General features: G+C 44.2%; 2 protein-coding genes and 2 long non-coding RNA genes across 7 annotated transcripts in view; 2 read left to right on the top strand and 2 right to left on the bottom strand.

Annotated features, from left to right (window-relative positions):
• LOC143019233 (uncharacterized) overlaps positions 1–27,192 on the bottom strand; it is a 907,500-nt gene that overhangs the window by 574,561 nt on the left and 305,747 nt on the right. The gene's annotated exons all lie outside the window — the stretch shown is intronic.
• LOC143019234 (uncharacterized) overlaps positions 1–27,192 on the bottom strand; it is a 201,414-nt gene that overhangs the window by 43,771 nt on the left and 130,451 nt on the right. The gene's annotated exons all lie outside the window — the stretch shown is intronic.
• Positions 16,192–17,275, top strand: LOC143019231 (uncharacterized). Its single transcript, XM_076174925.1, has 2 exons — positions 16,192–16,234; positions 16,371–17,275. The coding sequence occupies exons 1-2, from the start codon at positions 16,229–16,231 to the stop codon at positions 16,755–16,757; spliced, it is 393 nt and encodes a 130-aa protein (XP_076031040.1). The 5' UTR covers positions 16,192–16,228; the 3' UTR covers positions 16,758–17,275.
• On the top strand, positions 17,629–18,687 carry LOC143019232 (uncharacterized). Its single transcript, XM_076174927.1, has 2 exons — positions 17,629–18,095; positions 18,337–18,687. Exons 1-2 carry the CDS (start codon positions 17,692–17,694, stop codon positions 18,644–18,646), a joined length of 714 nt encoding a protein of 237 aa, XP_076031042.1. The 5' UTR covers positions 17,629–17,691; the 3' UTR covers positions 18,647–18,687.

A 27,192-nucleotide genomic window follows, 5' to 3' on the forward strand; every position in this document is an offset into this window, starting at 1 on the left:
ATGGATGTGTTGCGAGATGTAAACGCAAGGGTAATGGGCCGAGATTGGAGATGGTTAAAGAAAAAGGAGAAAAGTGGGTGATAAGGCAGCTGTTGTTTGCCGACGACACTGCGCTTGTAGCAGGATCAAAGGAGGGATTAAGGAAGTTAATGACGGAGTTTGGGAAGGTGTGCGAAAGAAGGAAGTTGAAGAGAAATGTGGGTAAAAGAAAGGTGATGAGATGCACAAGGGGAGAGGATGGCTGCAAATTGGAAGCGGGTATTAAGGGAGAGACACCGGAGGAAGTGAATTGCTTTAGATACTTGGGTGCAAATGTGGTGGGAAAGGGAGGAATGGAAGTGAAGGTAGAATGTAGATTGAGAGAAGCAAGTAAATGCTTTGGGGAATTAAAAAGTGTAATGAGATTTGGACATTTGGTAATGGATACTAAGAGGAGATTGTACGGAGGAGTGATTGTGCCGACAGCACTGTATGGGGCAGAAACATGGAACATAAGAGAGGAAGAGAAGAATTTAAATGTGTCTGAGATGAAATGTCTGAGAAATATGGTAGGGGTTACTAGCATAGAGTAAGAAACGAGGTGAGGAGGAGAGCGAGAGTGGAAAGGAAGTTGGGAGATAGGGTTGATGAAAGAGTATTGGGATGGTTGGGACACATGGAAAGAATGAGTGAACAAATATTATTAAAAGATATGCGGAAGGTAGAGGTGTGGGGAGTGAGCATGAGGGGGCGACCAAGGATGAGATGGAGTAAAAGGGGCATTGGGAAAGAGGGGAATGTCTGTTGTGTGTGTGTGTGTGTGTGTGTGTGTGTGTGTGTGTGTGTGTGTGTGTGTGTGTGTGTGTGTGTGTGTGTGTGTGTGACCACACACACACACACACAAACACACATATATATATATATATATATATATATATATATACATATATATATATATATAATATATATTATATATAGTTTCCTAGAGAAGGCTATAGCTATTAGCCTAAATACTGAAGTTATACTTTCTTCTAAGTTTCTCTTTATTCCGACTATGGGTTCTTCGTGATTAATGTGTGTGTAATGTATATATATATATATATATAGACATGCACACACACATGAAAACACACACACACACACACACACACACACACACACACACACACACACACACGTATACATAGTAATGATTAGTGTCACGGGTCGTCACACCTCGGCACGGAATTCGCGATCTACTCTCAGCGCCAAATATACACTAATACTCCAATCGTTACTGTCCAGAATGAACAAGGGAACGTATGTGCTGTGTGAGTAATGTCAAAGCAGTGGCCATACATAAGACACTAAAAGCTCTGAACTCTCACCTGAGAGAGAACTGTGATCGATCACGAGTCCAGCAGATGGTCAAGGGCAATGGTGAATCGCTTGTTTGCGTCCTGCAAAGTGACAGGTTAACAGTCGTCAGAGGCCGTGACCGAGTGATCTTTAGCTTTGGGGCAAAGGTCTGCCGTGATTGCTTCCATGTCTTCCTCGAGAAGAGCTCTCATACACGAGTGCCGGAAGTATGACGTAGAAGGGAAGGGAGAAAGTGAATGGCTGGAATGACTCCAGCACATGGAAGGGGCGTGTTCAGCGTCTGCTCATTATCATGCAAGACTTTCGTCATTTATCTCTTCCGGTTCTCTAACAGTTTGGTTCCTCTAGGTTTATGTGTTGCTTATTCTCCATCAAGGACACTTCAAACCAACATTTTCTTTATCCTCCATAGTGCATCTGTGTCGTAATCGGAAGCGTTCAGGTCTCACGTCCTCTCAGTTGCAGATTCGTGTCTCAAGCTTTTCCTCGATTCCCATTGGTGATTGTTAGCTGCCCCAACAGTCGAGGAACAGAGGGCAAAGGTGACGGTTTCGATAACATCTGCGCGTCATCTAGGGTATGCTCCTCTCTTTCTCCGTGTACCTATCTACCTTTGCAAAGTAGACCACTTGGAAAAAGAAGCTAACGAAGCAGAGCGCTTTCGTATATATACGAAAGCGCTCTGCTTCGTTAATGTCTTTTTCCAAGTGGTCTACTTTGCATAAGTGAACACACGTACCCGTGTTCTTATTAGCTATCTACCTTTGCAAAGTAGACCACTTGGAAAAAGAAGCTAACGAAGCAGAGCGCTTTCGTATATATACGAAAGCGCTCTGCTTCGTTAATGTCTTTTTCCAAGTGGTCTACTTTGCATAAGTGAACACACGTACCCGTGTTCTTATTAGCTATCTACCTTTGCAAAGTAGACCACTTGGAAATTGAAACTAACGAAGCAGAGCGCTTTTGTATAGATACGAAAGCGCTCTGCTTCGTTAGTGTCTTTTTCCATGTGGTCTACTTTGCATAAGTAAACACACGTACCCGTGTTCTTATTAGTTATCTACCTTTGTCTATCGGACTGTCTCTTTTTCCCTCTCTCTCTCCAGCCTTGAAACACAATCCCTTTACCCCAATTCAGTCTGAAATATTAATTGAAATCATTTTTATTAGTGAGTCATCTTTCTAAAGGGGGAATCCAAATACATCGCTTGTATAATACAACCGTGATGCCATCACTCATTCATACCCCTGAAGCCTAGACCCAGGTGTGGTGTCTTTCAGAATAAACCTTCCTTTACATTATGGTGTCCCTCGTTTGCATAGCTTGGGCGAGTTAGAGGATCATTCTCAGGGTAACAAGTTTTTCTTAAGCAAAAGTAGTTCTTTGGAGGCTTTTCAGCATGGTGACACACTTTATGGGTTTTGTCCTGGCTAAGAAAAAGTTATTTCATACAGCTCATCATCCTTCACATGAACAATATGGCTTAGTCAAAACCTAAAAAATATATAACGATGTTAAAAACCTACACAAATTTTTTTACTGGCTATTTCATTCATCTTCGGGGTGGACACAATAAATATATATATATATATATATATATATATATATATATATATATACACATGAATATATATATATACTGTATATAAATATATATACATATATATATATATATATGATATATATATGTATATGTATATATATACATATATTTTTTCTTCTTCTTCTTCTTCTTCTTTTTCTTCTTCTTCTTTTAGCTACTACCCCACTCCCTTTAGCTTGGGGTCCGCTTCTTAACTTGATCAAATCGGCTGGCGTCAGCCAAGCACACAACTAAGCCTCTGAATGGGCAAGCCGTAATCCTGAATCCATGGCTTTTATCAGCTCTAGGTTTTCCTCTCAATCTATCCCATTCATAAACTTTCTACGAGGGCGACAACCTCAATTCCAAGTTTTAAAACCTGGATAAACAAGGTAAGCGATCTTTAAGAATATAAAATCTCTGTTATATTTATCTATATTTTCTTTGATTTAATATATATACATATATATATATATACACACACACACACACACACACACACACACACACACACACACACACACACACACACACACACACACACACACACACACACACACACACACACACACACACACACATATATATATATACATATATATATATATATATATATATATATATATATATATATATACTGTATATATATATATACATAATATATATATATATGTATATGTATATATGTGTATATATTTATATATATATATATATATATATATATATATATATATATATATATATCTGAGGAAGGCATACAGCCGAAACGTAAGGAAATAAATTACCCCCGCCGTTATTCTGAGTTTTCCTACTCCAAATTTACTCAAATATATATATATATATATATATATATATATATATATATATATATATATATATATATATATATATATATATATATATATATACATATATATATACATATATTTAGCATATATATATACATATATACTGTATATATATATATTTTTTTTTTGATTACCCTATATACTATATATTATCTTATCTTGTATATACAGACGCACTCTTATATAAGACGCATACATACATATATATACATATATATATACATATATATATATATAATATATATATATATATATATATATATATATATATATATATATATATATTTAGCATTGGTTTTGCAAGGAAAATGTGTTATTCTGTGCAAGAAATTGTGACAATATAACGCAATTCTTTATACATACATACATACATATACCAAAGGCATTTTTCCCCCTTACACGGGAGGTAGCCAAAACACAAAGGCATCGATACCGCTCCTACCCATTCGATCCTCTACATACTCCACTCCCCTCTACCCTCTACCCTCTTCCCTCCCGTCTTATACACCGGTAAATACGGTATATTTGCTCCGATTCTTTGATGGCACGATATCCTCAAGTAAGAATCTTAGAACTCCAACCTGCTGGTAACTTCAATAGCTGCCCATTCTCCCTACAACTATAGGTCCCCATGCATCATTTCACTAATTCCTTCGGTATAAGTGAATCGCTCTTTCCATTTTCATAACCATATGTGTATAGTATGTGCACGCTGATATGGTGTATTCCCAAAGGAAATACAGTATAGACCCATGCATCTGGATACCTCCACTCAATTGTATCCCTAAGCGAATACAATACCCATGCAGCTGTATCCACGTATCGATCTGCTGTTCGTTCCTCTCTCAGCTACAACTCTTTTCACTCGCAGCTTACCTCGCCCGCTCCTCAGCCTGCAGTGCTCCCGAGGGACACTGCAGCTGGCCTCAACATACCTGCCCTCTCAGCCACAAGATTCAATAACACAAACTTCCTTCATGTGTAACTTTCCTCCAGCTGTAACCTTCCTCCAAGTAAATTCCTCTTCAGTCAACAGTTTTACTTCAATTCTAAGTGTCTTTTAACTGGTCCCTTTTGTAGTTGCAGTCGTCCTCCATCTAGTAGTCAATCTTCCTAGTGCTGCAACGTCACATCAGCTACATCCTTCTTTAAGCTGCAGACTCCTTCCAGCTGCTGCCTTTCTTCAAGGACGATCTTCCCAGAGCCATGGAAACAGTATCTGCTGTTTATTCTTCCAGCAACTCCTCCCTTCAACCAACAGGAATCCTCCTCATTTCCAGTTCATCCCCCTTAACGGGCATCTTAAACAAAACATTCCCCTCAAACCATTACATAGCAGCTTCAATTCCTCTAGATTATTCTGTCATCAGGTGATATCATTTGGCGAGAGGATCTTGTGACTCTACATGGATATTGTCTTAAAACCTTCTTTAGTGACTCACCCTTATCCCTCCTTGGAGTCTCGTTCCCCCTCTCCTTGCCTTCCCTCCGTTTTATTCTAAATTTCTTTCTCCCACAATTTCCAAGAAAGACAATGTCTCCCCCAAACTCTCGGCAATAAATTTTTCTCTTCCATTATCCATTCTTGCTGGCTGGGCACGGGCTACTATTCCCCTCCCCCCTCCCCCCTCCCCCCTCCAAACTCTCTACTTCTTCCTCACCCTTCACCATTTTCGAAATCTTGCCCTCTCCCTCCTCCTCTTTCTCTCATCTCCTATTTCCTGTCCTTCCCTATTTCACTATTCCTCCCTTTTCTCCCCCTTCTACTTTTCAAATTTACCTTCTTTCTCTCCTCCCCTTCCTTTCTTTCGTATTCTTCATGTCTCTCATTCATCATATACCGTCATTGGAAATAACAACTCGTACTCAATTACTGCAACTTCTTTTTGATCACACGTAAGTGATCGCATAATCAAGAAGATGACAAAAATAAGCATAGAAAAATGCTCTTTTTTCCCAAATTTATTGTAGTATCTTGTTACTTGTTATTTCCAGTATACGTAAAGCAAAAAACAAAGGAAATATATGTAATGTATTTCTGTTTTGTTTTAATGGATAGTAGTGCTAATATTACACATACCATCGTGACTTTTTTTTTTAATTGAATATCAATTTCGAGGAAAAATGAACGAGCTCTTCCTGCAGTCCACTGCTTTATCTGACCAAAATGCTTTCAGGGTCAAACGGCTTCAAATTTATTTACTCTCTCAAACATCGACAATAGATTCTAACCCTTGCGACATGCACAGGAAAAAAAAAAAATCTAGAAATACACTTTCATTCTTCAAACATTTCAACAATTCAGTAATAGTGCGTAAATCAAAATTCATCCATTGGCCACAATCCCTTGATGAATATATCATGCGATGTTTAATTTCCCAGCATTCTGAGGAACCACCGGTCACAACAACGGAGACCTGGAGATTACGGCAATCAGAAAAATGGATTTTGGTTTTTGTCACCAATATCCATCTCAACCTCATCGCTATCATTACAGGTGCCAATGATACCGGTTCTATCGTCATCATCGTCGTCTCTACCGATGTCAATGAATTTGCCTTTGCGCTGTTGTCATCCGCCGTTCTCATCACTGCTAACATCACCTGACGAGTTTCTCGCGGCCTCCCATCTTCCCCAGTTACTGATGTCGCCTTAAATAATGATCCTTGCATTCGCCTGGCGATTTAATTTCTCCCCCTCCTCCTTCTCCTCCTCCTCCTCCTCCCCATCATTCTACGTGAGAAAATAAATTCCTAGTGCCCTTCGCCCTCATGCATATATATACTTTTTCTTCTTCATTCGACTTCACTTCGACCTCCCTTGACCTCTCGAAGGGCCCTTGACACTCAATTGCTCACCGTGGCCCCTCAAACCCTCTCGCTGTGACACCGAGGTGTACCCAAAAAAGGAGATGGTAATTATGTTCGTAAATATGCAAACTTACACTCACTCACTCACTCACTCACTCACTCACTCACTCACTCGCTCACTCACTCGCTCCCTCTCTCTCTCCCTCTCAGATCTCTCTTTCACATACACATTTACATGTACACATGCACGCACAGTGTGAGTGAGTGGTCTCAGACCTACCCAGAGATCGGCAAATAATGAGCTCTGAGCTCACTGCCGTAGGGTGGTGTCTGGCTGTCTCGATAGAGACTGCAGCAGATCCGAGGTGAATACACATGTACACACACACACACACACACACACATACACACACACATGGAACTGTATGATGCACAAATGCATGCACAATCAAATACAGCGTACGTGTATGATCATACTAAGCATGCATGCGAACCGAAGGAGCAAGTCATGGATGCATGACTTCTCAGAGAACAAAGCCTGACAAATGAAAACATAATACCCCAAATCCTAAGAGAACATGCACAGAATAAATGCGTTCCCAGTTGTTTACATATGCAAAGCCCTGTATACAAAAACCAACACAATGTACAATAGTTCTATGTTTAAAATCGCGTGCAGTGTACAGATGTACATGCGCCATTGCAAATACTCACACATTTAATCTACCTTAGTTTTGTTACGATGACTGTCACTTTTGAAAAAAGAAAATTAAGACTTGGTTCAGTTTATACTACATCGATTCATTGTGAATATACTCGTACTAACAATGCATTTACAGCCAAAGCTGCCAAGCAATACCATACAAAACTTTGCCTGGAGTTATAGGCATCTGTACCATACAGGACACTTCAACGTGCTGTGAAGGGACCTGTATATTTAGTTGACAAGCAGTGGTCAACAGTTACTCTTGCGCCTGTAAATATCACCGGTAATGTGCTCACGTGTGATATACTATATACAGTCATACACGCATGTACACACGCACGCACGCACAAAATAAACCTGTATAAACTAACTTTATGAAAGTGTATTTTCTTTATTTGAAACTAAAGGTTTGGTTTTGTATAAAGTTTTACATCCTGTATGAGCAAAATGATAATTTTCAACTTACGGCTAAGACGCTATTATACAGTCAGACAGCCGAGGCAACTAGAGGTCACCAGTCACCGTGAGGAGCAGACCTGGGTTTATCCCAGGAGGCGAAATCGTTTCCACTAGCCCAAAACCTACCAACCGCTTTGCCCGATTTAACATTCTTCAAACTGCCGAGGATGAAGATTTGGAAGGAGAAGGAGGAGGAGAGAGAGAAGTAGGAGAACGAGGACAAGGAATAGTGAGAGTGAGTGAGAGAGAAAGACTATACAGAGACATACAGTGAGAGGCAGACAGACAGACAGACAGACAGACAGACAGAGATAGACAAAGGGAGAGACAGACAGAGAGAGAGAAAGGCAGATAGAGACAGAGAGAGAGAAAGGCAGATAGAGGGAGAGACAGACAAAGACAGACAAACAGAGAGAGAGACAGAGACAGACAGACAGACAGACAGACAGACAGAGGAGAAAGGGAAGAAAAATGGGGAAAGGCTGAAAAGGAAGAAGAGGAGGAAAAGGAGGAAACGGAGGAAGAGAACGAAAAGGAAGAAACGGAGGAAGAGAACGAAGAGGAAGACGAAGAGGAGGAAAAGGAGGGAAAGGAGAAAAAAGAAGAAAAGGAGGAAAAAGAGGAAAAGGAGTAAAAGAGGGAAAGGAGAGAAAGGAAGAAAAGGAGGAAGATAAGGAGGGGGAGGAAGAGTAAAGAAGAGAACGATAGAGAAAGACGGGAGTAAAGGATGAGAGAAAAAATGACAAGAGAAAGGCAAGAGGAGTACCAGGAGAAAAACGAGGACGAGGAGGAGGACAAGGAAGAGGAGGAGGAGGAAGAGGAGGAGGAGGACAAGGTTATGGAAGAAGAGGAGGACAAGGAGGAGGAGGACAAGGAGGAGGAGGACAAGGAGGAGGAGGAAGAGGAGGACAAGGAGGAGGAGGACAAGGAGGAGGAGGACAAGGAGGAGGAGGACAAGGAGGAGGAGGAAGAGGAGGACAAGGAGTAGGAAGACGAAGAGGAGAAAGACGAAAGAGAGGAAGACAAGAATGCCTTGTGGACGGAACTCAACATAATGTAAGGGAGCCATATTAGCAAGACATATGTGAAAATATTGCACCCTTAACTAGAATACCAACGTTTGTGTAACAGCAAGTGCAACAACATGACAGCCGTCAACCCAGCGAGGCAACGCCCACTAATTGTGCCCGCCGCATGTGCCCTTCTCCTCAAATTTACCGCATTCGCTTGAAAGCCGATTTGGATGCCGCCGTCTATATACTCTGTTTCCGCGGGGCCGTGAAAAACGAGATTCGTCGTACGGCAAAAATTCCAGTCGGACAGTTGATGCAACAGAGTAGCTTTTCTCAAAGTATACGGTAGTTTTGTTTTACTCTTTCGTTATAAGTTTGCAAAATAACCAAAAATACTTATTTTTTACAGGTGATTATGTATGTGTGTGTGTGTGTGTGTGTGTGTGTGTGTGTGTGTGTGTGTGTGTGTGTGTGTGTGTGTGTGTGTGTGCGTGTGTGTGTGTGTGTGTGCGTGTGTGTGTGTGTGTGTGTGTGTGTGTGTGTGTGTGTGTGTGTGTGTGTGTGTGTGTGTGTGTGTGTGTGTGTGTGTGTGTATGTGTGTGTAATAATAATAATAATAATAAATAATAATAAAAGGTTTATTTCTATTACAGTGGTACACTGACAATATTACATTGGAAAAGTTGATTAAAGATATAAAACTTGGAATATATACATGGAGCAATTTTACAATGAGTTAATTATGTGCACAATAGATGGGATAGCACTGTTTTTGTAGCGGTCTGTCCTTGGCGCTTTGATTGGTATGAGTCTATTTATGTGTCTAGTGGCGTGGCGAGTTGGTGGAGCATCAGGAGGGAGGAGGTGACGGTGTCTAGGGTGGGAAAGCAGGCTTTCCCCAAATTTCCTTAGTGCCTCCCCGTGCAGCTGGGACACCCTAGATAGAGTAAGGGTGGTAAGAGCATGGTCGTAGCTGCTGTACTCCACGCCCAGGATGATCCTGCACGCTCTCTTTTGTACCCTCTCCAGCTTTTGTCTCTGTGTGAGGGTAAGTGAGCTGCACCAGGCTGGTGAGGCATACATGAGGGTGGGGAGTATGAAAGTTTTGTAGACCTCCTGTAGCTCAGATGTAGGTGTTCCTAGTGATTTTAACCTACTCAGCATATACAGTTTGTAAGACGCTGTCCTGACTATATTGGTGATATGTTGGTTCCAATTTAATTGAGCATCGAGTGTGATGCCCAAGATCTTGTTGGATTGCACCAATTGGAGGGGGTGAGGGCCCAATGAAAGTTGTGGAGGAGGTACTGCTTGGGTGGAGGTACAGAAGTGCATCACTACGGTCTTGTTGGTGTTGATTGTGACGTTGTTGTTTTCCGTCCACATCATGAGCTTGTTCAGGGTGTTTTGTAGTGGTGCGTAATCAGGCCGCCTGGTGTTGATGGGGATGCCTACGGTGCTGTCATCCACGTACTTCCATCTGTGAGGAGTGTCCATGAGGGCGTCGTTGATAAGGATGAGGAAGCATAGGGGACCCATTTTGGTACCCTGGGGGACCCCACAAGTTAAAGGGAGGAGGGGGGAAGTTGACCCTTGGTACCTGACCGCCTGCCGTCGTCCGGTGAGGAAATCTGCCAGCCATGCTATTAGGTGGGGCTGGATCCCCAGTTGGATGGCTTTAGAGAGAACAACATTGTGGTCAACAAGGTCAAAGGCCTTCCTGAAGTCTACAAAGGTAACAGCTAGGGATGTGTTACGCTTGTCTAGGTTGCTGTGAAGGAAGTTGAGTAGGTCAATGAGACAGTGAGTGGTAGAGGAGGATTTCTTGTTGCCAAATTGTTGTGCATCTATTGAGTGTTTTATTGTGTGTGTGTGTGTGTGTGTGTGTGTGTGTGTGTGTGTGTGTGTGTGTGTGTGTGTGTGTGTGTGTGTGTGTGTGTGTGTCTGTGTGTGTCTGTGTGTCTGTGTGTCTGTGTGTACGCCTGCGCCTGTGTTCAACTTGGGTCATATGGTGGACTCGTACATTGTCGACCTACACGTAATGTTGTGACAGAAGTGAGGGTAGCTAGTGTACTTAAGAGAACTCATTGCTAAGGCGTCCACAAACAAAGCAAACTTAGTGAACTGGAATTCCTTTCGTAATGTTTTTTTTTTCCAATCTGTCGCCAGGGTTTTAGAGCGTATCTCAATCAATCCCTTACTTACACTGAGCCTTCTCTCTTTCTATTTTGGCTACCAGGTAGCTGTTTCATGCATCTCAATGGCAACCACCCTTAAGAACAGAAGGAGAAATCAGTAAAACTACACAAATCATTATCTTTGGTGGACGGAAGAGCGGCGCCGCGTTCCAACGAACACACACAGGACGTTACGTGATCTAATCTTTCTAATATAAAGTGCGCGAGTAATCAAACTCTTCCACTTCCCTTCCTCTTCATCAACCCTCTCGTCTTCCATTTCTTCCCCATTTCCTGCTCCACCTTCTATCCCTTCAGCTCCTGTTCCTATTCTTACAGCTCCTCCTATTCCTCCTGGTCCTTTTTCTTTTTCTTTTCCTACTCCTGTTCTTCCTCTTGATCCATTGTTCCTTGCTCTCTCAGGGAATGTGTCTGTGTGTATGGGTGAGTAGTGGAACTATTGGAGGGTAAGGCTTTGTTTTGATCAATGGCGGGCACATGGTTCGGCCGCCTGGACTAGCTACGAGGAGTGTCTCAGTTCTCTACATTTAGGTCAAATAAGCAAAATGTATCGTTTGGAAGAAATGGAACCACATTCTTTTCATCTTATCATGGCGGGTCTCCAAGTCTCATCATTTCCATTTTCATGTCAATGTGCACATTTTCGCATTATCGTTACACCATCGGCTGAGAGATTCCACCACCCCGTAGATCGCCGCCAAGTTAAAAAGAACAAGTGAATAAATCATAGTTCAATAATGAACTTCGCCTTGTAATTGTGGAGACCCAAGATCAAAGTTCAACAAATACCATTGCCTGCCACCTGCTCTTGCTTTCCAAATACAGTTCCAGCCATTCTGGAAAGCTCCTCACCTTCTCCAGAGCTCTCACACTCCAATAGGCTTTGGAGGAACATCGTTTGAGGGAAGTTACATGGATTGTTAATAATCATGTGACCCAATTTATCTTGCACAGAACCTAGCTCGACGCTGAATTCATCTTGAAAAATGGAGACAAACAGTAAAAGAGAGAAAGATTGAGAGAGAAAGAGAGAGAGAGAGAGAGAGAGAGAGAGAGAGAGAGAGAGAGAGAGAGAGAGAGAGAGAGAGAGAGAGAGAGAGAGAGAGAGAGAGAGAGAGAGAGACGGACGGACAAACAAACGGACAGGCGGACAAGTAAATAGATAGATAGGTTGATAGGCAGATAGGCAGACAGGCAGATAGACATAGAAAGATTAATAGATCATGAGAGAGTGACAGAGTGAGGGAGTGAGGGAGTAAGAGAGTATGAGAGAAAGTATGAGAGTGAGAGAGTGAGAATGAGGCTAAGAGTGTGGGTATGAGAGGGAAACTGTTCATCTGTAAACGTTAAGTGTTAAGTGGATTTCCAATTTCTGCAAGGAAATCCTGGAAATGAGTTGTTATTCCATGTTTCCCAAAATCCTTCCAGACAGAGGACTGGAAAGATACAATTCCTGGAAACACGTTCAGGAAGCTAGCTGAAGAATGCCATCATAGAAAAAAATAAACTCAGCAAATAAGTAAACATAAATTAATATAAACAAAAGAACAAAAAATAAAGTGAATGCACCATGAAAAATTAAGGCAGTAAATAAATAAAAATAAATCATCCAAATACGCCTCTCCACACTTTGCTGTCGCTACAAAAGACCTCAAAACGCGCGAGAAAGAATTGTATCAGCTCAATACGAAACTTCTCACGAGTTCTTTAAAGAACATCAGACAAAAAATTAGATAAATAAATAAACAAATAAATAAATAAATAAATGAATAAACAATATAGATAAAAACGTGAACGAGAAAAATAAGCCTCATGGGATCAAAGCCCGAGCTCATATTAACCAATGCATTCAACAAAGGAAAATCGTTCCATGGGCCGCCCCCACAAAACTCCGACTCCACAACAAGAGACCATACAAGCAACCTACTCATACGATGATGACGACGACGACGGCGATGATGATGATGATGATGACAATGATGACGACGATGATGATGATGATGATGATGATGATGATGATGATGATGATGATGATGATGATGATGATGATGATGATGATGATGATGATGATGATGACAATGATGACGATGGTGATGACAATGATGATGGCAACGATGACGATGACAATAGTGATGGCAATGATGACGATGACAATGATGACGATGACAATGATGGCGATGATAATGACAGTGATGATGACAACGATGACGATAATGATGACGATGACAATAATGGCGATGATGATGATAGTGATGATGACAACGATGATGATAATGATGAAAATGACAATGACGATGACAATGACGATGATGATGACAATGGTGGTGGTGATGATGATGATGATGATGATGATGATGATGATGATGATGATGATGATGATGATGATGATGATGATGATGATGATGATGATGATGATGACGACAATGATGAAAAATAAAGAATAATTATAAAATTATAGAATGATAATAAATACCAATAACAATACCAATAACCATAACAATATTAACAAGAACAATAATCACAACAAAAATAAATTATTGAACTTGTTAAAAAAAAAAAAAAAAAAAAAATCTTGCGCAATAAACAAGAAAATCCAGACGCACGGGAATCACCACCGGCTTCCTGGGAACCAATATCCACGTCATCTTGTCCTTTACAAGTTCGGGACCACCACCCCTCACCCCCTCCGGGCTGCCAGGCCCGAATCCCCGCGGCCCCGAACGGCACGGCGGGAGGGAGGGAGGGCCCCAAACGCCCACAAGGCCCCAACAACCGGTTGCTGCTTTCTCAGCAGTCGACTGGGCAGCCATCCAAAAGGTCTGTGCATTCTATCCATCAAAGTCTGGCAAGGAACAAGACTGCCAAATCTCACTCTAAGTGGTCTCTGGGCTTGGAGCTGATCTAGTCCCATAACAGTCTTCCGTCCGCCCACACATACACACACTAACTTTCTTCTTTTCCTTTTCCGTTTCATTTTTTTCTTTTCCTTTTCCTCCTCTTTTCCTTCGAATTTTCTTTACACCTTTCTTTTTTTATCTCTTTTTTCATGATCATTTCCTTCTTCCTTTCCTTTCCTCCTCTTTTTCCTTTACCTTTTCCTTTCATTTTTTCCTTCTTCCTTTTCATCATATTTTCCTTCTTCCTTTTCATCATATTTTCCTTCTCCCTTTCCTTTCCTCTTCTTTTTCCTTCGTCTTTTCCTTTCATCTTTTTTCCTTTTTCTCTTCCTTTCCATCATATTTTCCTTCTCCCTTTCCTTTCCTCCTCTTTTTCCTTCGTCTTTTCCTTTCATCTTTTTTCCCTTTTCTCTTCCTTTCCATCATATTTTCCTTCTCACTTTCTTTTTCTTTTCCCGTTCTTCCTCCTATTATTTCTTCCTTTATTCCTTCCAAAATTCCTCTCTCCTTGACTTCTTTCCTCCTACCCTGCACGCGATATAAACTACATAAGTTTAATATAATCCGTATCTCAGGGTCAAATCACGCGGTATATCTTACGACTGGAGACTAATTTTCCCCCAAAGAAGAAAGAAAAATGTTGATCAATTTCCTAATTTCTACGATTTTCCTAAAATCTCTTTTTACCACCTCTATGACAACATCTTTCGCGCGATATCATTCTTAGCCGAAGATGAGCTGATCATTGCAAACAAAATACCACCCTCTCCTTTCTTATCCGTTTTTTTTCCTTCTCCCTGTCTTTTCTTCTTCATTGTATTTCTCCATCTGTTCCTTCTTTGTTTCTTCCATTCTCCTGCCATTCTTCCTCCATTCTTCTTGCATTACCTTCACTTCCTCCAGCTTTGACATTTACTTTTTTGCCTTTCTCTTCGTCTGCTCCCTTTTCTATTTCTACCTTTTCTTCTTTTCTTATTTGCTCCTTTCCTTCCTTCTTTTCTTCCTTCTTTCATTCCTTCTCTCCTTCCTACGACGAGACGGATAAGTTTCAACTGTGATCATTTTCATACTGCTGTTGCCATCCCCAAAAAACTTTTCAGATGTTGACCTAAATGTAACAAATATTGGAGTCTCAATGTTGAAGAAATCAATATTGGAGTCTCAATGCTGAAGGCCATGCGTGACCCGTAGTGTGAACCAGCGAATCTTGCCTTCACGGAAAGATTAAATATATATATATATATATATATATATATATATATATATATATATATATATATATATATATATATATATATATATATATACATATACTGTATATATATATACAGTATATATACAGATATACTTACATACATATATATATATACATATATATTATATATATATTTATATATATATACTAAATATATATATATATATATATATATATATATATATCATATATTATATATATATATATATATATATATATATATATGTATATATATATATTATACATATATATATATATACATTTTATATATAAATATATTTATATATATATACATACATATACATATATACATATATATTCATATATATATGTATATATACGTATATATATATATATATATATATATATATATATATATATATATATATATATATATTATATTTCTGAATAGAATCACCAGTGACGGTGTAGTCAATCAAATAATTCCGACAGCCGTGTCCGGATTTGACATCCGATAGCTAAGTGTAGAGCGACGGCGACGTGATCACATGGGCCCAGGTTCGAATCCTCGGACGACTGTCTGATTTATTCTATACATTTTATACATACATATATAACAGAAAGAAACTAAAATGTTTAGAGGCTGTTTTTATTAGAGACCATATGCCTTTAATAAATATACAACAAAATATGTGCGGTACTTTAGAACTCTTCGGAGCATCCCGCGTCACCAACAGAACATGACGCGTGTTACCAATTGACCTCTCCTTTATGTCTCGTTTTCTGTATTTTTCTGTATTTATATTCTTGTAAAAAAAATTCTTCAATAAATTTACCAGAAGATGCCTAAGGTATAGGCGAAACGTCGTTAAGTGTTGTTTTATCGGCTGAAAGAAACCTGCACAGCGAAGCTATAGCGATAATCCCATACCACACTCCTGGTCATATGGCCATTTCCCGAAGGTTGAGTGTGGTTTGAATTTTCCGCCAAAATCATCGGAAATTTAAAATTCCCGGCTCTGTGCAGGCATGCGCATTGTCGACCCCACCTCCCCCTCCCTATTCCCTCCCTTCTTACCCGGCTAGCTCGAGCCGGACGTCGCGTCACTTAGCATCGCGGAACCAGACGAGTCGGTCACTCCACAACCCACCTTCTTTTCATGCCGGTAAGTCTGGTTCCTGCTCGTGCTCGTGTGTTCTCGTAGGGAGCCCTACCTGTTCTCCTGCAGTTTTTCCCCTTCGGTGTTGTGTCCAGACACCTTTGGGACACCCCTTCTATGATTATCATTATTCTATTTTCAGACCAAACGCTTGTGTGTGGAATCCGGCTGCACAGCCAGGATCTCGTCAGACGGCCACCACGACCTCTGCTCCCGCCATGCCCCTTGTTTCTCACAAGCTGGCTTTAACCCCCTAGCCTGCGTTGTGTGCAAAGCGCGGGTTGAGGAGATTCGTGCTGCTCCTCCCAAAACCCGTTCCAAGCTAGCCGCCCTCGAACTTCTTCGGGAGGCATGGCGCAGAGCTCGGAAATTGAAATCCGCTGACGACCCCCCCCCCCCTGGTGTGGGCGGATCCGGCGTTAGGCGTGGAATTGGGCCTCGTTCGCCCTCGCCATCCGTCTCCCTATGTCTCCGAGACTTCCGTTGGTGGACAACCTGGGCCTCTCGGAGTACAAGGGGACGAGTCTGATGTTACGGAGTATGGTGTCCCCGAGCGTCCTCAGGCCTCTCGGCAGCCCCATACATCCGACCATCAAGGGTCCTTAAAACCCTTACGGCTTGCTTTGTCAAGCACCCCCACGAACTCGTCTTCCTCCCTAGTTCACTCACGTGAACCCGGCAGGAAATCTCGCTCGAAAAAGAGGTCTGCCTCACCGAGGTCCAGGACGCTCAGCTTGTCCCCACCCTCCACAGCCTCTCCCCCCAACTCACCCTCCCTTCCTCGCTCTCCTTTTCCTCGCCGTAAATCCCACAAGGGCAGGGAGCCGGGGGACGAAACGAGGGGAGAGGGAACTCTGGCTGCCCAAGTGGCTGCCCTCCTTCCGTCCCTGATAGGCCCCGTCCTTGAATCGGCCCTATCACATTATCCGGCCTTTCAGACCGCGCAAATCATAACGCACCCCTCTCCAGAGCAACCTCCTATTGAACCTACGGCTCTAGCCCCCCCTCCCACTCTCCCTCCTGGTCCTTCCCTCCGCCCCTCCGTGCCGGCGACAGGTATAGGACTAGAAGGCCCCTCTCAGGAGGAACCCCCCAATCAGACGTCCGTCGGGTTGGACGGGGTGGAGGACCACTACAGTTCTTCTTTACCTTATCCTCCTACCATGACGGACTCTTGAGTTCACCCCTTCTCATGGTGTGACCTTCCCCGGTCCTGGGAGTACTCGTTTGGAGAAGATCACAAGCTAGTGGCCTGGTCTCCCGACTACTCGCTACTGGAGGGCTGGAGGAGGAGAGATGACGTTATCCTAAAGTGGGCCAACGACGCGGAGGGGGCTAAGGTTCTATATAAGATTCGACCCCTCTCCGCCCCGGCCTCCACGCCCTCCAGGATTTCCACCTCTAACACTCTGGACGCATTAGGTGCTCTCCTGGAGAACCCTCGTTTAAACCCTGATGGGCATATGTTTGTCGACAGGTCGGGGGACTCACCGGCGGTAGCACTCTCCCCAAACGCCTGGTTCCCGCAGGAGAAAGGGGAGAAAGCCTTAGACATCCCTGCTCTCGAGCGGGCCCAAGACCAACCCAAGACGGTTCCTCCTCGACGGCATATCCCTTCATCATTCCCCGTCGTCCTGCCACCACCCTTCGCGCCGGAGGGCCTGCGCGATTGCTTGTGGCACTCGGGCAGGGACCCCGCCCTCCCCCAGCAACTTAGTGAACCGGAGGCTAAGTTGCTGACGACGGAGGCCTCGACCAGACAAGACCTTGCCTCTACCATCTCGACCGTCACGGCAATGGCGATGATGAGGAACTGGCTGACGACGCTCGCCACGAGCTTTGAGGACTTCCCGCGGGAAGAATTGAGGTGAGTGGGATATTTCAATCTATAGAGGGTCCAGACCTGTCCTGGCGAGAGACGCTCGGGTAGCGTCTTCACCCAGGACGGAGCCTCTTGACTAGCGCCCGAGGACGAGGTCGTTCGGAAACGACCTCGGCTTCGCATATGTTATACGTTCTACAATTGAGCGATGTGACTTTATTACACCCTCCGGGGATCGGGATCCTTCTCGCCCTACTAATTTGATTCGCGTGTTTTCTGTATGCAGAGACACCCTGGCGGCACTCTCTACCGTGGCAGAGGGTACAGCCAACATGGCGTCATCAGCCCTACCCCCAGCAGCGAGGGCCTTCACCGCGGCTCGTCTGGCAGCTCGTCAGTCTGCAGCGCGGTCGGCCCCGGAGATAGCTCGCCGGGGCGTGGTGAGAGCAGCTCCCCTTTCCCGTGGTCTGTTCGACCAGGAAGCGACAGACCGCGTCTTCGCTACGGTCCCGACCGTCATCCAGATCCAACAACCCTCCCAACCGGAGATTCCAGGACTTCCTTCGGAGACACGCGATAGTGACCATCTCCGCTAGCACAGTTCTGGACTTCCTGTCTTGGCTAGCTGACACCACCAACAGGGCACCGGAAGGCCGACCCGGGCCATGCCCCCCACGCCCACAACATCAGAGGCCTCGCGGCATCGCTGGCGTTTCTCCGCACCCACTCTGTGGAACGGGTGCAGGACCTCGGGGGCTGGGCATCAGCAACTTCCTTCAGGACACGGTATCTCTACCACTCGATCACCCCTGTCCCATGTGTCGCCATGGGAACGGCTCCACCCCTCTTCGCAAAAGAAGGGGGGGCAAAGGGCGACCGAGGGGTAGGGGAAGGCCCAGGAACCGCTGAGCAAGATACAATATTCTACATAGAATTTATGCACTATGTGAATTGTACAATATTATTTTTATAAAAAATAAATAAATAAATGAATATATATATATATTGATATTGATATCGATATAAGTAAAAAAAAAAAAAAAAACAGGTCGAAATGGACATGACTTCTCCTATTCAACTTAAGCTAATCTATAGTCATGATGGTCAAGAACTTTACCATGTTGAAATTAATTTCAACGCTCACTGTGACTCAGGTCGAAATGACCATGACTTTTCCTATTCAACTTGAGCTAATCTACAGTCATGATGGTCGAGAATTTTACCATGTTGAAATTAATTTCGACGCTCACCGTGACTCAGGTGGAAATGGACATGACTTTTCCTATTCAACTTGAGCTAATCTACAGTCATGATGGTCGAGAATTTTACCATGTTAAAATTGATTTCGACGCTCACTGTGACTTAGGTCGAAATGACCATGACTTTTCCTATTCAACTTAAGCTAATCTGTAGTCATGATGGTCAAGAATTTTACCATGTTAAACTAATTCAACGCCCACTGTGACTCAGGTCGACATGAACATGACTTTTCCTATTCAACTTAATTTAATCTACAGTCATGATGGTCGAGAATTTTACCATGTTAAAATTAATTTCGACGCTCACTGTGACTTAGGTCGAAATGACCATGACTTTTCCTATTCAACTTAAGCTAATCTGTAGTCATGATGGTCAAGAATTTTACCATGTTAAACTAATTCAACGCCCACTGTGACTCAGGTCGACATGAACATGACTTTTCCTATTCAACTTAATTTAATCTACAGTCATGATGGTCGAGAATTTTACCATGTTAAAATTAATTTCGACGCTCACTGTGACTTAGGTCGAAATGACCATGACTTTTCCTATTCAACTTAAGCTAATCTGTAGTCATGATGGTCAAGAATTTTACCATGTTAAACTAATTCAACGCCCACTGTGACTCAGGTCGACATGAACATGACTTTTTCTTATTCAACTTAATTTAATCTACAGTCATGATGGTCGAGAATTTTACCATGTTAAAATTAATTTCGACGCTCACTGTGACTTAGGTCGAAATGACCATGACTTTTCCTATTCAACTTAAGCTAATCTGTAGTCATGATGGTCAAGAATTTTACCATGTTAAACTAATTCAACGCCCACTGTGACTCAGGTCAACATGAACATGACTTTTCCTATTCAACTTAATTTAATCTACAGTCATGATGGTCGAGAATTTTACCATGTTAAAATTAATTTCGACGCTCACTGTGACTTAGGTCGAAATGACCATGACTTTTCCTATTCAACTTAAGCTAATCTGTAGTCATGATGGTCAAGAATTTTACCATGTTAAACTAATTCAACGCCCACTGTGACTCAGGTCAACATGAACATGACTTTTCCTATTCAACTTAATTTAATCTACAGTCATGATGGTCGAGAATTTTACCATGTTAAAATTAATTTCGACGCTCACTGTGACTTAGGTCGAAATGAACATGACTTTTCCTATTCAACTTAATTTAATCTACAGTCATGATGGTCCAGAATTTTACCATGTCAAAATTTATTTCAACGCTCACTGTGACTCAGTGATGTCACGGTTATGATGACGTCATTGTGATAAATTGACGTCACCATGTAGTCCTATGACGTCAATTTGTGTCCCTGTGACGTCACGAGACGATCCTATGGCGCCATGATCAATCCGGTGACGTCACAGTACAATCACATGATGTCACTAGGTATTAAACATATAGAAGTCCGCTTGTGGGTGACGAGACGTCACAAATTGCCATAGCACACTATTGGATGAAGACGCTCGCCACGGGTTTCGAGAACTTCCCGCGGGAAGACTTGGGGTGAGTTGGATACATACCGAGGGTCCAGGCCCGTCTTCGTGGGAGACGCTCAGGGAACGTCTTCACCCAGGACGAAGCCTCTTGACTAACGCCCACGGACGAGGTCGCTCGGAAACGAACTTGGCCTCGCATACTCCCTTTCGGTTTCTCGCTTACCCCGAGGATCTTCACGAAACTAGTGAGAGTGGTAGGCGTACGTTGGACGGAAGCAAGCGTCTCCACACTCATGTTCCTAGACGGCTAGTGGATGCATTTGCCCACCGGGGAGGGTGCATCGGCCGACATCTCAATGGCTCTGAGAGTGTTGGCGGACGTGGAGTTCGGGGTGGACTGGGACGGGTCTGCCCTTGCTCCCACACAGACTTTATTGGCTCGGGATTGAGTGGGACACAGTCAGCGTCCTTCGGGTGCTCCCCTGCGCCAAAAGAGCGTGCTACTCTCACACGTCCTCCCTCCTTCGGTGGCGGGGGGGGGGGCCTCAACTTCGCGACCCCGGCCCTTCCACTGAGCCGCTTGGGGCGCCGACGGCTGGTACGGGAGGTCGACAGGAGCATACTGCTTCTCCCGCGTGACCTGCCCGGGCCGATACCCTCAGCACTCCACAGGTTGTTGCGTCCCTGGCTTCGGTCGGGGGCCCTACGCCGGTCGCTGGAGTTTCTCCGCACCCACTCTGTGGAGCGGGTGCGGGACCTAGGGACTGGACATCGACGACTCCCTTGGGGACACGGTGTCTCTACCACTCAGTCGCCCCTGTCCCATGTGTCGCCATGGAAACGGCTCCACCCCTCTCATCTCAAAAAAGTGGAGGGGGCAAAGGGCGACCGAGGAGTGGGGAGGGGCCAGGAACCGTCGAACAGGATACAAATTTCGTATAATTTACGCATTGTGTGAACAGTGCAATGTTGTGCATGTCACATTCTTCGGCGTGGGTACTTGACGTTTCTGTCTCCCCTCTACTGAGTGATAAAATGAATAAGTCTCCCATAGGAAAGACACACGTAATAACGGTTTGATTCAGGCTTCACCTCTCCTCCCACCTGTCCTCGTCTCATGCATAGCTTCGCTGTGCAGGTTTCTTTCAGCCGATAATATTTCTTTGTCGCGGCTCGTGCCGCTTAAATTCTTCTTATCGGCTTAAGAAACCTGCACAGATTTAGGGTCCCTCCCTCCTCCCACAGGCGAAGCCTTCATTTCTCATTGAAGTGACGCGACGTCCGGCTCGAGCTAGCCGGGTAAGAAGGGAGGGAATAGGGAGGGGGAGGTGGGGTCGACAATGCGCATGCCTGCACAGAGCCGGGAATTTTAAATTTCCGATGATTTTGGCGGAAAATTCAAACCACACTCAACCTTCGGGAAATGGCCATATGACCAGGAGTGTGGTATGGGATTATCGCTATAGCTTCGCTGTGCAGGTTTCTTAAGCCGATAAGAAGAATTTAAGCGGCACGAGCCGCGACAAAGAAATATTTTATTTCCAAACATGGACTCGTTCGGAAATGTGATATTTTCTCTCCCTGCTTCAGAGAAGAAAATACTGAGGAAAATAGAAAGTCTTAATACACAAACACATATATACATAAATATATATATATATATATATATATATATATTCATATATATATATATATATATATATATATATATATATACACACACACATTTTATATATATGTATATATATATATATATATATATATAGATATGATATATATATATAATTATATATATAGATATATTATATATATAAAAGACACACACACACATATACATATATATGCATATATGTATATTTATATATATATACATATATATACATATACACATAATACATATATACATATACACATAATACATATATATATGTGAATAATTCGCTAGTGGACAGCGACATCAATCATACAATCGTGTGGTCAAAGTCGGGTGCTGTGGACTCTCTTGGGTCTATAGGCAGTGGTTCGAATCCTCTGCGCGACGGTCATGGATTGTATGACATATATACATATACACATATATAATACACATATACATACTACATATATATACATATTAAGAGTGGACTTTTATTTTGCATTCCTGGCAACACAAGACGACTGTATTCATTTTAAAGCAGGACTTGGTGCTGAAGGCTATTCCATTTATCTCAAATTGGGATCTCATGCTAAAAGGGCTAGGTGTACCTTTTTAAAACCTTTCCCGACACTGATGTACTTTACAAATTATATGCAGGCTAAAACCAGACGATTTCGTTAAGAATAACAATAAGAATATATATCATTGGTACATAAAGTGAAATAATATAGCCCTCCTAAGTATTGTTAGACTGTAATTCTAGGATTTTGTACTGTATAGGAATGTTTACTGACATGGGAGAAGCTATTTTTTTCCTTGACAAGTTTCAAGGCAAACATTTTTGCTGGGATTCTTCTTTTTCTCTTTTTCATTAGCCCTCCCTTCACCAATCTCTCCATTCTCTCCCAACTCCCAAATTCCTACTCTCACCCCCAACTCCCTTACTCCCATCACTTCCCCTCCCCACCTCACTCTGCTCCCACCTCCCAATTCCCTACTCCCACCTCCCTCTCCCTACTCCCTCTCCCTACTCCCAACTCCCAATCCCTACTCCCAACTCCCAGTCCCTACTCCCACGCCACTCCCTACTCCCAAATCCCTACACCCACCTCCCACTCCCTACTCCCACCCCAATTCCCTACTCCCACCTCCCACTCCCTACTCCCAACTCCCACCTCTCACTCCGTACTCCCACCTCCCATTCCCTACTCCTACCTCCCTCTCCCTACTCCCAACTCCCTCTCCCACTCCCTACTCCCAACTCCCTACACCCACCTCCCACTTCCTACTCCCAACTCCCTACAACCACCTCCCACTCCCTACTCCCACCCCAACTCCCTACTCCCACTTCCCACTCCCTACTCTCACCCCCACTTCCCACTCCCTACTCCCACCCCAAGTTCCTACTCCCACCTCCCACTCCCTACTCCTACTCCCTACTCCCACCCCAACTCCCTACTCCCACCCCCAACTCCCTACTCCCATCTCCCACTCCCTACTCCAATACCCAATTCCCTACTCCCACCCCAAGATCCTACTCCCACCTCCCACTCCCTACTCCCACCCCAACTCCCTACTCCCACCCCCAACTCCCTACTCCCACCTCCCAATCCCTACTCCCAACTCCCTACACCCACCTCCCTCTCCCTTCTCCCACCCCAACTCCCTACTCCACCCCAACTCCCTACTCCCACTCCCTACTCTCAACTCCCTACACCCACCTCCCACTCCCTACTCCCACCCAACTCCCTACTCCCACCCAACTCCCTACTCCCACCCCAACTCCCTACTCCCACCCCAACTCCCTACTCCCACTTCCCACTCCCTATTCTCACCCCCACCTCCCACTCCCTACTCCCATCCCAAGTTACTACTCCCACCTCCCACTCTCTACTCCCTACTCCCACCACAACTCCCTACTCCCACCTCCCAACTCCCACCTCCCAACTCCCTACTCCCAACTCCCTACTCCCACTTCCCACTCCCTACTCCAATCCCCAACTCCCTGCTCCCACCCCAAGATCTTACTCCCACCTCCCACTCCCTACTCCCACCCCAACTCCCTACTCCCACCTCCCAACTCCCTACTTCCACATCCCAATCCCTACTCCCACTTCCCAACTCCCTACTCCCACCTCCCACTAACTACTCCCACCTCCCACTCCCTACTCTCACTCCAACTCCCTACTCCCACCCCCAACTCCCTACACCCACCTCCTACTCCCTACTCCCATCCCAACTCCCTACTCCCACCCCAACTCCCTACTCCCACATCCCACTCCCTACTTTCACCCCCACCTCCCACTCCCTACTCCCACCCCAAGTTCCTACTCCCATCTCCCACTCCCTACTCCTACTCCCACCCCAACTCCCTACTCCCACTCCAACTCCCTACTCCCACTCCAACTCCCTACTCCCACCCCCCAACTCCCTGCTCCCACCTCCCACTCCCTACTCCAATCCCCAACTCCCTACTCCCACCGCAAGATCCTACTACCACCTCCCACTCCTATTCCCACCTCCCAACTCCCTACTCCCACCTCCCTACTCCCACCTCCCAATCCCTACTCCCACCTCCCAACTCCCTACTCCCACCTTCCACTCCCTACTCTCACCCCAACTCCCTACTCCCACCCCCAACTCCCTACTCCCACCCCAAACTCCCTACTCCCGCCCTAACTCCCTACTCCCGCCCAAAACTCCCTACTCCCACCTCCCCCTCCCTACTCCCAACTCCCTACTCCCACCTCTCCCTTCCTTCTACCAGGTGAGCCCCATTCCGACTCTCCCTTGTGTTTCGTGTCCCAGGGTGCGCTCCTGTTCTCTTATCCTGAGGTGAGGCCGCACGGCTCTTGTCCGGGGCGCCAGGAAGCACAAGTTTCATTCGTTCCACTTTGGCCATTTTCTGAAGTTGTTAAGATCGGATTCAATTCGTTTACAAAGATAAACACAAACTAGTTTTGCTGCATTTTCGGGCCATCGTCACCGAAGAAAAGATAAAGATCAAGAGAGAGGTAACAGAAGAAAGATTTGGAGAGAGAAAAAGAATAGTTAAGAACGAGCAGAAAATCGTGGGAGGAAATGAAACGAGGACCGGGAGATAACGTAGGAGAGATGTACTGATAACGATGCGATAGGGTAACAGGAGATGGAGGCATCGATAGGAAGAATAAAAGGAAGGGAGGAGGGGAGGGAAGAAAGGACGACGACAGTGAGGGGGTGAGGAGAGGAAGGGAGGAAGAGAGGAGAGGACGGGAGGAAGGAAAGAGTGAAAAAATGAAGAAAAGAAGGAATGAAGGAAAGAAGAAAGGATGGAAGGAAATATGGAAAGAAGGATGGAAGGATGGAATGAAGAGAATGAGGGAAGGGAAGAAATGGGGAAAGGCAAGGGGAAGAAGATGGAAGGGAAAGGGGAAGGTGGAAGGTGGAAGGGAAAAGGGAAGGTGGAGGAGTACTCGAAGGGGTGGTAAAGGGTGAAGGAGAAGAGGAAGGGGAAAGGAAGGAGCGAAATATAAACAGAAGTAAGGTGAGACAACGAAGAATCATACAGAAGGAAAGAAAGACGAGGGGAAGGGGAAAAAGACAAAGAATAAAAGAAAGAAGGGCAGAAGGTGGCATAATCACATTACGGTGGTGCAGGACGGGGGGAGAGACTAAAGTGAGAAAAAAACACTGACCAATCCGCGACCGTATTTGGTCACAACTGATATAGCGCTAGAATTCCTAACCCCCCCCCCGTCCCGTCCCCCTACACCCATCCCCCATCCCTCCTCCCCAAACCCCCCACCACTCACAAGACCAGTTTTCATGGGCTACCGGAGGTAATGGGGCTTTGATTGAACACCTCCAGTATTTCTAGTAGCAGGTGGCATTTTCCTTTTATTATGGCTGATGTCAGAAGATTTTATTCGTCACAATGCCACGTTCTTGGCATGGAAAGTGTTCTTTCCAATGCGGAGATACTCATTCAACTGAATAAAATCGTCTGGTTTAATTCTGAACAGAATCTATAAAAGGCGATATTGGAGCCAGAGGAGGGAATAGGTCTAGTAGATTAGCCAATACACAGACGTTCCCTTAACGATTGTAAAGAAACGTTCTGACCACTGCGATGGATGCAAGATAGAATAAATAAAGAAGAATTAAATAATCGAACATATACTGTACTTCAAAAGTAAATAAATAAACAAGTAAATATATATGTAAGACGAAATTAAATGAAATTTTGTACAGCGCGTTGTTACCATGACGCGTGTTTTCTTCTTTTTCATCCACATCCCACGCCAGAGCTCGGATATTAGACCACCCCGGGGTCGTATCCAATCTTCAGAGGCCAAGCCACGTTCACAAGATCGTTACCCTTTTGATCCAGGAGTCGCTCCTCACCTAAACAGGATCAGCTATCATTAGTCAGGATAAACTCTATAAAGTCCGCCTCCAAATATACAAAGATACCGACGATTCTTTTTTTTATCTCCTACAAGACCATTCGACTCAACGAAATGGAATCCCATTAGCCAGAGTAAAACCTGTCCATCATACCAACAGGCTCAAAAAGTTAAAGTTTCTTCATCCAACAAGACCAGCTCCCCATCTCCTCCCCCCTGCCCCTTCACCCTCCAACCACCATCACCACCACGTGGGAAGAAGAAAACGAAGGCGAGGAGGAAGAAGGCGACTAAGACGACGAAGACGAACTAGAACTTCCTCCAACTTCACTTCTTTCTTGCATTCCCCACTCCCTCCTCTCCTCTGCCTTACAATCTCTCTTACTCGTTCTC

The sequence above is a fragment of the Oratosquilla oratoria genome, chromosome 36, assembly GCF_046742065.1.
Source record: "Oratosquilla oratoria isolate Oo_2021 chromosome 36, ASM4674206v1, whole genome shotgun sequence".
In the NCBI taxonomy this organism is placed as follows: Eukaryota; Metazoa; Arthropoda; class Malacostraca; order Stomatopoda; family Squillidae; genus Oratosquilla; species Oratosquilla oratoria.